Source organism: Lissotriton vulgaris, chromosome 5 (assembly GCF_964263255.1).
Source record: "Lissotriton vulgaris chromosome 5, aLisVul1.2, whole genome shotgun sequence".
In the NCBI taxonomy this organism is placed as follows: Eukaryota; Metazoa; Chordata; class Amphibia; order Caudata; family Salamandridae; genus Lissotriton; species Lissotriton vulgaris.
In genome coordinates this window covers 364,313,134-364,326,023 of record NC_141693.1, presented here as the reverse complement: position 1 = coordinate 364,326,023, position 12,890 = coordinate 364,313,134, and the positions used below count along the sequence as shown (strand labels likewise).

The following is a 12,890-nucleotide window of genomic DNA, read 5'->3' as shown; positions in this document are numbered from 1 at the left end:
ATAAGTATACAAAATACGCAATATATTTAAAATATTTACAATTTAAAAACCTACTTATGTACAATACTAATATATACAATAAGAAGATACTTACTGCATATATTAGTATTGTACACTACCTTGACTTACCTGTATTTGAACTTTCATTCACTTGTAAACACTGCATAATAGTCAGCAAAGCAGGCTTGGCTTGGTTCTAGAAATAAAATAACTTAATATTTGTGTACAAACAAAATTGATCGGAGTTCAGTCTTTAAGTGTGTGACATCATTTGCAGATTGAGTGTGTACAAAAAATGTGTAACATTACCCTCTGATGAAGCCTTACTGCTCACCCACACTACCACAAATAAGAGAGGAAGGTGCTATCTACTTTTACCTCTGCCTATCTCTGGGGTTCCACTGGACTCTGTGCACACTATACCTCATTTTGGTTTAGTATATACAGATCCAGCTTCCGACATTAACATCAACCGCAATGAAATGACCTCTCTCTGCCACAACATTCTGCCTCCTGCTCGTGAGATGTCAGATGTCCATGATCTTACAAATCACTAAGTTTGTTCCATCGAAACTGTCCTTGAATTGATCACCCTCTACAGTTAAAAAGAGTGTCCGCAAAAGATTCCAAACCTTGATATAATGGTAGCCTTAATACAGAAAGGCGCATCTTGAGGTTTTCTGAACGTTAGTGGAGCACAGCTCCTTCCTCTGAACACCTCAAGCACCTGAGATCATTGTGGAACAAATACTCTAAAGGCGTCAGAACTTAGAAAGCGAATTTCATAGTCCCCCAACACTTTTTTTGAACTTCTAAAGGTACAATTGAACTGCGCACCCATTCTGTCCCCCTCTGGATCTAGTCTGCTTCCAAACTGAGAAATTCACCTCTTTCCATCAGAAGACAGAAAGCATGAGAAAATAATGCACCATGGAACTCTTTTAAAACCTTTGACGAAAGTGCCATCCACAAGATTCTAACCTCGCTGAAACCCTCAAACCACTTCGGTGACTCTCTACTGCCCAATTTCTTCAGTGAGATCTTATCCTCAATACTCACACTTTATATCAAGAGTGCTAATGCCTCACTCGTTCAAGGCACTATCGAGGACTGCCTAAACACAGGTCAGATTTCCCCTATCCTCCAAAAAACAGCAGCTCAAACTGACTTGAGCAACTTCTGACTCTGGATTGCTCAGATCCAAATTGGTTCCTTTAAGGGCTTCGCTAAACGCTGCTGCAAGGCTCATCACTGGCTCAAAAAGAAACAACCGCATCACTCCGGATATGAAATTCCTCCCATATAAAGTGACAATCCAGCTAAAAATTGCCGGTATGACCCATAAAGCCCTCCACTTCAAAATCCCTATATATCTTGCTCAGAAACTCTAGCTTTCTGGTGGCTCTAGATCGTTACGAAGCTCCAGCACCCTTTTGAAACAACAGATTCTTCAAGAAGAAAACCTACAAGCTCTCTTTCTCTGGGATGGTACCGAGAATTTGGAACGCCTTTCCCACTGAACTCAAAATGAATCCCTCCACTATTTCCTGCAAGAAATTCAAAGCACTACTTATGAACAAATTTCTTCCTTAGATACTTTGATACCCTTCTTCTCTCAAACTCATGACTACTCTCTCCGGCAACTGATGTGTTTTATACTTGGCTTTACCGACTCTATCCTCCCGTTTCTTGACGTGCCTCATCCTCCAGTTTTATTTTCTGTGTTGACTTCTCTCCTCTACCATTGATCATTGTAAAGCGTACCCTCCTTTTCTCTGGGTGCTACCTATTTCCTGCCTTTTTCTCCTTGTGTATGATTTTGTTATCACTATGCTGCTGTCTCTAAGTTGTAAATCACTCTGATACCCGCAAGGGTCAAGTTCACGCTATAAAAATTTGCAAAATAAATAGGGTGAGAGACTCTGCTCTCAGGAGGCCCAGAACAAAAGACTGTCTGGGGACACCCCTCCCACAGGATGACTGGCTGATTGGCCTCCCCAGGCCTGCAAGCTTCAAAGAGCTGCCATCTTCGGAATGCAAGTCTGGCTCTCCTCACAGGAGAGGAAGGGGCGTAGTGACACCAAGAGGCAGTAGCCCATTGGCTACTACGCTACCCTAATGCCCCTAAATTCAGTATTTAGTGGAGTCCTTGGCACCAGAGAAGAAGATCCGGATGACCTAAGAAGAGATGGGACACCAAAGAGCTTCAAAAGCAAAGCGGAGGGAAGAAGCGGGTGACCGGGTACCAGCCTCACCAGCCTGTCTGCATCTCTTGTTGAAAACAACACCAAAGTCTACTCATCCTGCAGCTGTTGACTCCAGAAAGGTGTAGGACTGCTTGCCTTCGATAAAGAACCAAGACCTCCTATGCAACAGCGGAACTGTTCCCCGGGACTTGCAGCAACTCCAAAGGAAACTGCCAAAACCTGCAACCTAAAGCCACTGCTGCAGCTGTCGCTCCAATCCGGAGTCGAAGTGGGCCAACAGTGTCATCCAGGTCCCCCAGCCCTCCAGAGCCCGAGTCTATCGTCGTTCCCCCCTCGTGGACTCTCCGTCGCCTGTAGTCTTTGCATGAATGCCCCCTCTACCGTTCTGGTAAGGAAAAACCTGATGGTTAAGGACACTTCTGCACCCGTCGCCCCTGAGCCATGGAGAACAGGACCCACAGGTGCCCTTATGTCCAAGAGGATCGTGAGGCCTCAGCCACCCTGCTGGTTCAGTCTGACTGGCGTTCATAGTAGAGCCTGCAGCCTCTTTTCGCGGAGACAGATTTCCATAGAATAACATTGGGCTTCCTACGCTGTTTTACAACCTGCACCCGGCGCCCTCTTGCCGCTGGTGGTATGCTTTTAGTGCTGCCTTGGACCTTTCTCACCACTCACCTCAACTCTTGGAGAATGGTCCTGTAAGTCACTGTACTAAATCTGTTAGCAGAATTAGTTCATCCTTCCATACAATAACATTGCAGAACTCAAAAATTGCGGTGTCCACTTTTTGAACTGAAAAGTATACTTAACTGAATGACTTTTCTCTGATGCCTAAACATATATGAAGAAACATTTTGTTTGTTTACATTTATGTAGATCTCCTTCTTGAGATGTCAGTTATTGATCATTGTGTGTATTTGCAGAGGTCTTGCACTCTTCTCTGTTAAGTCTAAGGCTGCTCGACCACACTATCTCTAATCGAGCGCCTTGGGATTGCTAGAGCAAGCCTCTGCCCACTTATAAGGGAACCCCCTGGACTCTTTACACAGTATATCAAATTATTGATTTATCACATAAATTGCCAGCTTCACACAAGCTCACGTTGTGGTTGAGTTTCAAGCCACTCAGAAGGGCTCTAACAGTCACTTTCGTACTCATTTCAAACACCTCACAATGGAAAAACAGCGTGCGCCATAAAATATTAAAAACGTGACCTGTCCTTGGAAGGCACAGTATATAAAACCTGGAAACTGTTACAGCTACACTTTCTATATTTTTCAGTTTCAAAAGGTTAATTGGTGATACTCTTAGTAAAATTGTCCAACGTTAATGCCACTTTTGGTGGCTATCAGTCAGAATACCAATGGTGAAGTACTAGGATAAGAAGTAAGCATTTCCTTCATCATGGGATCTTTATCAAATATCTTACTTCTCTTTAAGTCCAGGATCATGGACAATGGTATTTAGATCTTAAGGTGAGGCTGACATTGGAGTGCATTGTGGGATTCTGGGACAACCCATTTCTTTATTTTTGCTACATAACCCATTGAATCATTTTCTTATCCTACAAAAAAAAGCAACACTTATTGTCTGTTGCCCACAATACTGAGCTGCATGTCGTACTTCAATTTGTATCCATTCTCCCATGCAAGTCGTAACTATTCAAGATTTAACACAGAGGGCACATCAAACGACAACCTAGCTGTTTCAGAGCAACAGTATAATTATTAAGCTACGTTGAGGCGGCTTCTGAACTAACTGCTTTTCATTGTTCTAGGGTTTTTTAGAAGTAGAAATTGAAAAACAATAAAACTGCTGTGTTGTCAATTCTAAACCAAATTGTTAATCCGAATTCATTAAAAAACGAATTGAATTGAAATGTGTTTGTGCCTTTTATGCAAAACATTCCTCTAATTCAGTCTTTCCTTTTTTTTTCCAGAGGAGAGGAACCTCGTAGAGGCTCGTATCATGAGTATACTGCTGCAGAACGCACGTATTTTGATTCTGTGCGAACTCCTGGCACATACCCTGAGGAACCTCGAAGAGAATTCCCAGCACGTAGTAGAGAACTATATGCAGATTGGGATCCATACCAAACTGAGTACTTCGATTCTAGATACTATGATGATCTAAGAGAGTTGCGTGATTACAGAGATCCTTATGAGCAAGATATTAGGGAGTACAGTTACAGACAGCGTGAACGGGAGAGAGAGCGGGAACGATTTGAATCTGACCGAGACCATGAAAAAAGGCCACTGGAGCGCAGCCAAAGTCCAGCTCACTCAAGGCGGCCAAAGAGTCCTGTAACATCTCCTTCACAGTCCGATACAAGGCTACAAAGTGACCCAGAGCGTAGGATATACAGCCGTTCTTCTGATCGTAGTGAAAGCTGCAGCTCTCTTTCTCCTCCTCGATTTGATAAACCAGACAAGGTCCGAACAGAAAGATTTGTTAAAAATGAAAAAACTGAAAAGGAACAGCGTCCTTTTGATCTTGAAAGGACAGAAAAAGAAAAAAGAGCTGTTAAGAAAGAGAAGCCAGAAAAACTAGAAAAGGACAAATCGGATAAAGTGAAACGAAAGACGAAATTAAATTCTCCAAGTTCGCAGTCATCTGGTACAGACCAAGAAAATGAACAAGACTCAAGTCCTGATAAAAAGAGTACCGGTAAGCAGCCGGTGAAGGAGAAAGTTGACAAAGAAGGATCATCCAAAAATCGTCTAGATTTAATACCATGTGTAGTTTTGACTAGAGTGAAAGAGAAGGAGGGAAAAGTTGACTCTTCAGGCTTTGAAAAAATAAGAGGGAAGTTAGATAGGGATTCTGTTAAGTCTCCACCCCTCGAGCAAAAAATCCAGCTATCTAGAATTGAACAACCTAAATCTGACCCAGGTAAACTAGAAGCACTTCGTACAAAAACCTCAAAGGAGAAAATTCTTGCAAGCCACGTTGAAGTTGTTGATAAAGAAGGGAAGGTGAAAGCCAAGAAACAGCAAAAAACAGAACAGTCTATAGAGGTAACTAATCCAGTTGATCTGGAAAAACTGGAGGCTCGCAAAAGGAGGTTTGCAGATGCGAATATGAAACAAGACCGGCAAAAACTTGAACTAAAGAAGAGTATTCAAGAAGAGGAAGATGCGCGCCTCATTTTGAAAAAGCAGTTTGATGGGCCTGGTTCCTCCAGAGAAGTTACAATGTTAAGAGATGTGGACTTAGACAGAAAGACTTCAAGGAAAGAGCTTCCTAGGAGGGAATTAAAGCAAATAAAATCTGAAAGATTAATTACAGTCACTAGCCCTAAAGATGGGCAAGAATCTGCAAATATTTCTGTGGGTATTGCCTTGCGTCCCAGCTCGGATCTGCAAGCTCGTTTAGGTGAGCCAGTGGAAGCTCCACTGGAAATGCAGGAAATTCTTGTAAAAAAGATTAGTTTATCAAAACCACATCAAAGGCATTCACAGATAGTGGATGATCAAGGAACAGAGAGAGACTTGTCTAAAGAGGATGGCAGAAGGAACTACTGTGACTTGTTGGAAGTGATGGCTGACCACAAAATAGGCCACGACAAAACGCATTCTTCTGAAACAGAGAAGTTAAGCATTGACATCGATCATACACAAAGTTATCGTAAGCAAATGGAGCTCAGTCGTCGACTTAAACAGCAAATGGAAATTGAAATGGCAAAATCTGAAAGGTTTGGCAGCGCAACAAAAGAAGTTGATGATTTTGACAAGCGTAGTCTTGTGCATGAAGTTGGTAAACCTCCGCAGGATGTCACAGATGATTCACCTCCTAGTAAAAAGCGAAAAACTGATCATTTAGAATTTGAAAATCTAACCAAAAGAGAGAGGAACTATAGGAGCTCTCGCCAGATGAACAAAGATTCTGAAAGGACTGTATGTTCTCCAGGCCTTAAACCAATTTTGTTTCAGGAGGAGGAAGATAATCTAGATTGTCCAAGGTTGATGCCAATCAGAGACACCAAAGAGTCACCTAAAATAGATGATAAAAGTCCTTTATATTCTGGTGCCAGGGAAAATGCTCTGAAATGCAACCCATATGAATTTAATAGGAAGGAACAACTATCTGATATAGCTAAAGTCAAACTGTCTGTAACATGTGAAGATGAGTTAAACAAATGGGACTGCCAAGTGAAGCAGGAGACTGGCAGAGGTGATGCAACATTCCAGAGTGGTGCCATGAAAAAGGAAAGATCACGTTCATTGCATGATCTGGAACCTGGAGAGGTGCCTACGGATTCTGATGAGGACAGTGATCCTAAGACTCATTCTCCTAAAGCCTCATCTCTGTTAGACAGCAGCAGGTTTTCTTTCTTACTTCGTGACGGAGATGAAAAGTTGCGTGATAGAGAAGATAAACTGGCAAGCTCATCGGAGCGTGGTAAGTTTTACTCATTTGCTCTGGACAAGACAATCACCCCTGATACAAAAGCCTTACTTGAGCGAGCTAAATCTCTCTCTTCATCTAGAGAAGAGAACTGGTCTTTTCTTGATTGGGACCAAAGATTTGCAAACCTAAGAAACCACAAAGACAAGGAGAAGGTGGACTCTGCTCCTAGACGTCTTCCTTCATGGTATACAGTTAAGAAAAAAAAAATCCGAACAGACTTGGAAGGAAAACTCGATGATAAGAAAGATGATAATAAGGAGGATGAGCATGAGAGGACGGAATTGTTTGCCTCAAGATTTTTACATAGTTCAATATTTGAGCAAGACTCGAAGCGCTTGCAGCATCTGGAAAAAAAAGACAATGAGCTTGATTTCCAATCCAGTAGACTGTTTAGTAGACAGATGTCCAGTGATGGCGCAAATAGTATTTCTGATTTTGTGCAAGAACCAGTGGTTTTGTTTCACAGTAGGTTCATTGAGCTTACCCGAATGCAGCAAAAGGAAAAAGAGAAAGATCAAAGACCAAAAGAGCTTGAAAAGCCGTATGAGATTATCCAGCCAAAGACACCTGATCCAATACCAGACACTAAAGAAATGGAAATGAAGCCACGAGAATCTTCCGAGTCAGTGCCTTGCATTCGCTCTCCACAAGAGCCTGCACTTTCAGTAGCGGAGAAGACGCTAAATGAAAACATGCTTGATATGGCATCAACAAAAGACAAGATGCCACAGATTGTTATACCAGCGAAAGACAAACTGTCTGAGATTTCTACAGTAATGAAAGACAAGCTGGCTGATCGTGCAGCACCCACAAAAGACAAACTGGTAGAACTTGCTCCACAAATAAAAGATAAGTTGTTGGATGTAATTGCAGCAACAAAAGACACATTGGCTGAACTTGCACCTGTACCAGAGGTTGACTCAAACGGCAAGCTGCCAGATCATGCACCAGAAGAAACAGAACCTGCTCATTCTCAACTAGAAATTAAACCTATCCCTGACCTTAACATTCAGTCTTTTACTGCACATCCAGAACAGGTAGAAATTCCACTGGTTATGGAGGAAAATAAAGAAAGTATCCCAGTCCCTCCTTCATCTGAAGACTCCATGGTAGTAGTAGAACAACGTACATACTTGGATGCTAAGCCACTCACACCAGGGTCTTCATTTGCAGACGATATCTGTGAAGAGGAGGAGCCTGAAAGTGTATCTTGCATCATGCCAACTGCTAAACCTGTAGCCAAAACAGAAGAGCCAAATGACCTTAAGGAAGATATAGTTGTCACTTGTGAAAATATAAATTCTAATATAAGCCCTAGGATTGAGGTAGTTACAGATATCCAACCCCTGAGCTCCGACCACGACCTTGAGGTTGAACCCCCAACTCCTGTAAAAGACAGAAAGTCCTACAAAAACAAGCGCTCAAAAACTCCTGTACAAGCATCTGCTCCTGCTGTAAGTGAAAAGCCTGCCACAAGGAAGAGTGAGAGAATTGACCGTGAAAAACGTAACCGGTCCACCTCCCCACGTGGTGAAACTCACAAACTTATGGAGCTTAAAATAGAGCCAGAGAAAGTTACAAGGAATGCTTCAAAATCCCCATGCTCAGTGCCAGAGGTAGATATTGTAGAGCCAGCTGGTCGATCCAGACGCAGGAAAGTGAAATCTGTGTATGCTACGAAAGTAATTGACTCCCCACCACTGGTTAAAGAACCAGTAGAGACTCCAAGGCCTACTAGAAAGAAAATTGATAAAGAACATCAAGAAACTATTGCCATCATTCCCACCACACCACGGAGAGGAAGACCACGCAAATCACGCTGCAAGATTGGGGAAGAGACATCGCCTCTTAAAGTAGAGCCGGTTAAACTGGAGGTGGAAGAGACAATAACAAAAGAAACTCTTGATGTTCCCAAACCTGTGGAGGGTTGGAGATCACCAAGATCACAAAAGATTATTCACAATCAACAAGGTAAAAAGGGAAGAAATGAACAGAAAATATCCCCTGAAGTGTCATTAGACTCCAGTGCAAATGAGCCAGCTACTCCAGAACCTCTTGCTAAAGAGTGTATGAAGTTGAAATCTGAAAATGATGCACTAGATGGTGAACCAAAACAATGCAGAAAGGCAGATGACGTAGACAAAGCTTCAGCTGAAAATCATCCATTAGAAATAATAGAAAAAAAGACATCCACAGAAAAGTTCGTACGGTCCAAAGGTGGAAGATCGAGAAACATTAAGAATGCCATAGATCAAGCCAATGTACGCATTAGGAATGTAGAAATTCGGCTCAATGTGGATGAGGTAAAAGGTGCCTTAAGGACTGGTGAAGACGAGTCTGAGTCTATGATAGTATCTCCAGTTAAAATCAAAAGTCCTGTGAAGGAAGATGGTGTCTCACCTCCGTTCGTTAAAATGGAGCTTGAAACACCCTTTCCAGAAACATCGGAAAAGGAAGTAGTTCCTGAGCCAAAACAATCTCCTGAAGCAGCTCAACTAGCAAAGCAGATAGAGCTTGAACAGGCTGTAGAAAATATTGAAAAGATTACTGAGAACCCATCGGTTGCTGCTTATAAAGCACCAGGAGCAGAGGTGTCTTTTAAAGAACCAGAACCAGAAGTTTCTGAGGTGCGTCCAGAGGAGGAAGCAGACAAACCTACTCATCAAGCTAGTGAAACAGAGCTTTTAACTGCAATTGGATCAATCATCTGTGATGTTTCTGCAGAGGCAGAGAGCTTTCCTACCCCTCCAACCTATCCACGCAATGCTGAAACTGATCTCAGAGTAGAGCCTGTAGTGGTACAGTTGCCTCAGGAAGTAATGGAGCCGGAGACCGACCATGCAGTAATTAACATTTTAAATTCTGAAACAGCAGTTGGTGCTGACAGGATAGTTTGTGATCCTACCTCTACATCAAAAGAGTCTGTAGAAAGAAAGGAAACAGATACTAGTCTCATTGAACCTCCACATAATTCAAAGGAGGCTGACCGCTTAACCGGTTTAACTGTTCCAAGAAAAGAAAAAGGTCGCCCCAAATCAAGTCGACAAAGACGTACACGAAGCACAAGTAAAAAAGCGGAACCAGTTGATAATGTTGTTGAACTGCAAATAGTCAAAGGCCGACCCATCAAGAAGGAAGTGAAGATTATCAGTGAAACTTTGTTAGAAGATAAAAAGAACAGTGATAATACCCTCTTGGAGCCTGTTGAACAGCCTCCCTCAAAGTCCGATTTGGTTACTGGAACTGAGGACATTTCTCAGGACACACCGATCGAGAGTAAAACTCCTGCCGAACCTGCTGCTCCTGGGGACCTCCCACATCAGCCAACACCAGAAAATGAGGAAAGCATGACAATTTTAAAGCAAAAAACGCATTTTGAAAGTTCACCCATAACACCACCCACCATCAGTGGTGTTCCATCCGTTCCTTCCACAATATCTTCCAAACTCCCAACTGCAGTTCCAGTAGGACTAGTCCATCATTCTGGCCCAGTAATGGTCACAGATTGGATGTCTAGGCATGATGATTCTCGAGCAAGGTCCACTCCCCCGCCTGCATTGCCACCTGATACCAAAGCTTCAGATATAGATAATAACTCAAGTACTTTGCGTAAGATTCTATTGGAGTATGTTTCTCCAACTAGCAACACGACAACTGTGGTCACCACGTCAATCTCTGAGCCTGTCTCTACATCTCGAATGGAAGAGAAGATGCCCAATCTTCATTGTGAAGTGGTGAAAGATGTTTCTGAAGAGAAATGTACAATTTCACCGATTCCCCAAAGTACAGTTGCTCAAATCCCACCAGAAATTGATGCAAATGTTTTCACAGAAAAGGACAAGGTAACTACCATTATTGCTCCAAAAATGACATCTGTTATCAGCAGATTGCCACCTAGTCTAGATTTGGATGACACTTCCAGGATCAGTTTGGTCAAAACACCCTCTCAATCTTCTGTCCCTACCATGCCTTCACCAAAGTACAAGCAAAGGTCAACTGGAAATGATAGGTCCTGCATGAAACCTGCAATGTCAGTCATTGAAGATAGATCAGTGGAAGCTGGATCAAGTCCTGGTTTGAGAGTGAGCACATCAGAAGGTTTTGTAATATTGAGCTACTCTGGGCAGAAAACTGAGGGGCCACAGAGAATCAGCGCGAAAATTAGTCAAATCCCTCCTGCAAGTGCAGTTGACATTGAGTTTCAGCAGTCTGTTTCCAAGTCACAAGTTAAACAAGAATCAGTCTCTTCTTCACAACTAGCCACTAAAGGTCCTCAAACCACCACAGACTACATTCCTGGCCATTCTTCACTTATGCCAGGTTCTCAACCATATAATTCACCTCCTGTAATTTCATCTGTGAAACAAGAACGTTGTACTTTAGAAAAGCCGGACTCTCTGCACCTTTCAGGTTCTAATCCCTCATCACAACCTGGAACGGTGAAACTCCTTTCACAAACTGTAAACACAGCTCCAGTGTTGATGCATAATCATATGGGACATTCACAGACTATAGCAACAAGTAAAAAGATAACGGAGCAATCTTCTTTAAAGGTTGAAACCAAAGTGCTTCAACCAACTAACCTGAGTCCGGGTTTAAGTCCACATCACTCTTCATTCCCTGGCAAAATGCATGCAGAGTCTAATCATGTGAATTCTGGACCCAGCACACCTACTGATAGGGCACTGCCTCATCTCGGAGTTGTAAAACAGGAGCCACATTCACCACGCACCACAGGTCATTCTCCTTCACCCTTTCCTCGGTCTTGTCATCCCAATGTTACCTCCTCTTCTGCATTAACTAGTAATCCCTCTGTTCTACTAGCCCAAGGAATCCCTGTGCCACAATACATATCTAGCATGCACCCTGAGCAGACGGTTATTATGCCACCGCACAGCCATCTTTCTCAAGGCGATGTTCGAATGAGTACTCCTCCACTGTCTGGCATGCCTTATAGTATTCGCTCAGATGCACTGCACTCTCCTAGGGCTTCTGTTCAATCCCAAATGGACATTCGACCTCAGCAGTCTAGCACCCCACAGCCAGCTCCCATAAGAGAGATCCTATCTTCCTTGTCTTCGCAGCACCCCCCAGATGAGGATGTTCATTACCGGCATAGTGTTTGCCGGGGGTCAGCATCTGTGCAGTCAGAGGTGCTAGTGATGCAGCCAGAATATCGCATTCCAACTTCTGGAATGCGCCTTGATCCATATAGTGTACAGAGGGATGTGAGATTAATGATGCACTCCCACATGACTGCTGTTGGTGATCACCACACTGATGTACGCCAAACGAGAACTCCTGATGGCACAGTTAAAACGCCACCTGCCAGCAAGACTCCACAGCCTGGAAAGGAGATAGCCAAGCCTTCAGAAGGAAAGATGGCCCACTCTACGCACAGTGAATCAAGATTGCTCAACGTTCCCCCCAGTAATCAATTGCCTGGACTGCCCTTACCACAGACTGTAGTGGTACCCCCTGGTGTACCACTTATTCATCCATCCACAAGTTCTTTCCATGATTATCTGCCTGTGTACAGTGATATAAGGAGTTATCACCATTCGGCTGCTCAACTCGCTCACACTCAGTTTCCTGGATCATCACCAATTGGCCTAGCTGCCCGCAGCATGACCCCATCTCAGGTAAGGATCATTGTTATCAGCTTTTCCTTTTTAGATTGATTTGTGTAAATGTCTCTAATTAGCCCCACAAGAGTGTTTTAAATTGCTGCCACTCAGCCCTGAGAATTTATTTGAATGTCTTCCTGTGTAAGTTAACGTTTATAAATGCTTAACTTTAAAATAATACCAAGATTAGCTTTAGTTTGCATTTGTTTGAATATGCACTCGGTTGTACATTTTATAATGTTTCTGTTTTAGAGAAATGTCATTGGCAGTACTCTGGAATATGGCTGATCTTTTTCGGCAGTTAGTAGGGCTATCTTGACACAGTGACCAATTTTATGTCTGTTCGTGTCTTGTCCCCTTGTGTTTTCCTGGTCCATCCTTGTGGGCGACAGTGCTATTAGAATGCCCATTCAAAATCTCTGGCCATTCTCACAACATTTCTTCATTACTGTCCTGGCCGCTTGGTAAGTCGAAGCGAAAAGCACAAGAAGGCTAAAATAGAATTCGTGCAGCCCCATCACTCTGAGAAGTTGGAAGGACGTAAGGGTGTTGCTGTCTCATTCCCAGTTTCCTACTGAGGAGTCAATTCTGTAGCTGATCCGAATGCCCCCTGAGTTGGTCAATCAGCGATGTTGCAACAGATTAA

General features: G+C 43.0%; 1 protein-coding gene across 7 annotated transcripts in view; it reads left to right on the top strand.

The window, feature by feature from the left end:
* Window positions 1–12,890, top strand: part of SPEN (spen family transcriptional repressor) — a 460,760-nt gene that overhangs the window by 340,511 nt on the left and 107,359 nt on the right. For all 7 annotated transcript variants that reach the window (XM_086921690.1, XM_086921689.1, XM_086921687.1 and 4 more), the window contains one exon: window positions 4,147–12,259. In XM_086921690.1, coding sequence (XP_086777816.1) covers window positions 4,147–12,259 — 8,113 coding nt within the window. The remainder of the gene's footprint in view (window positions 1–4,146; window positions 12,260–12,890) is intronic.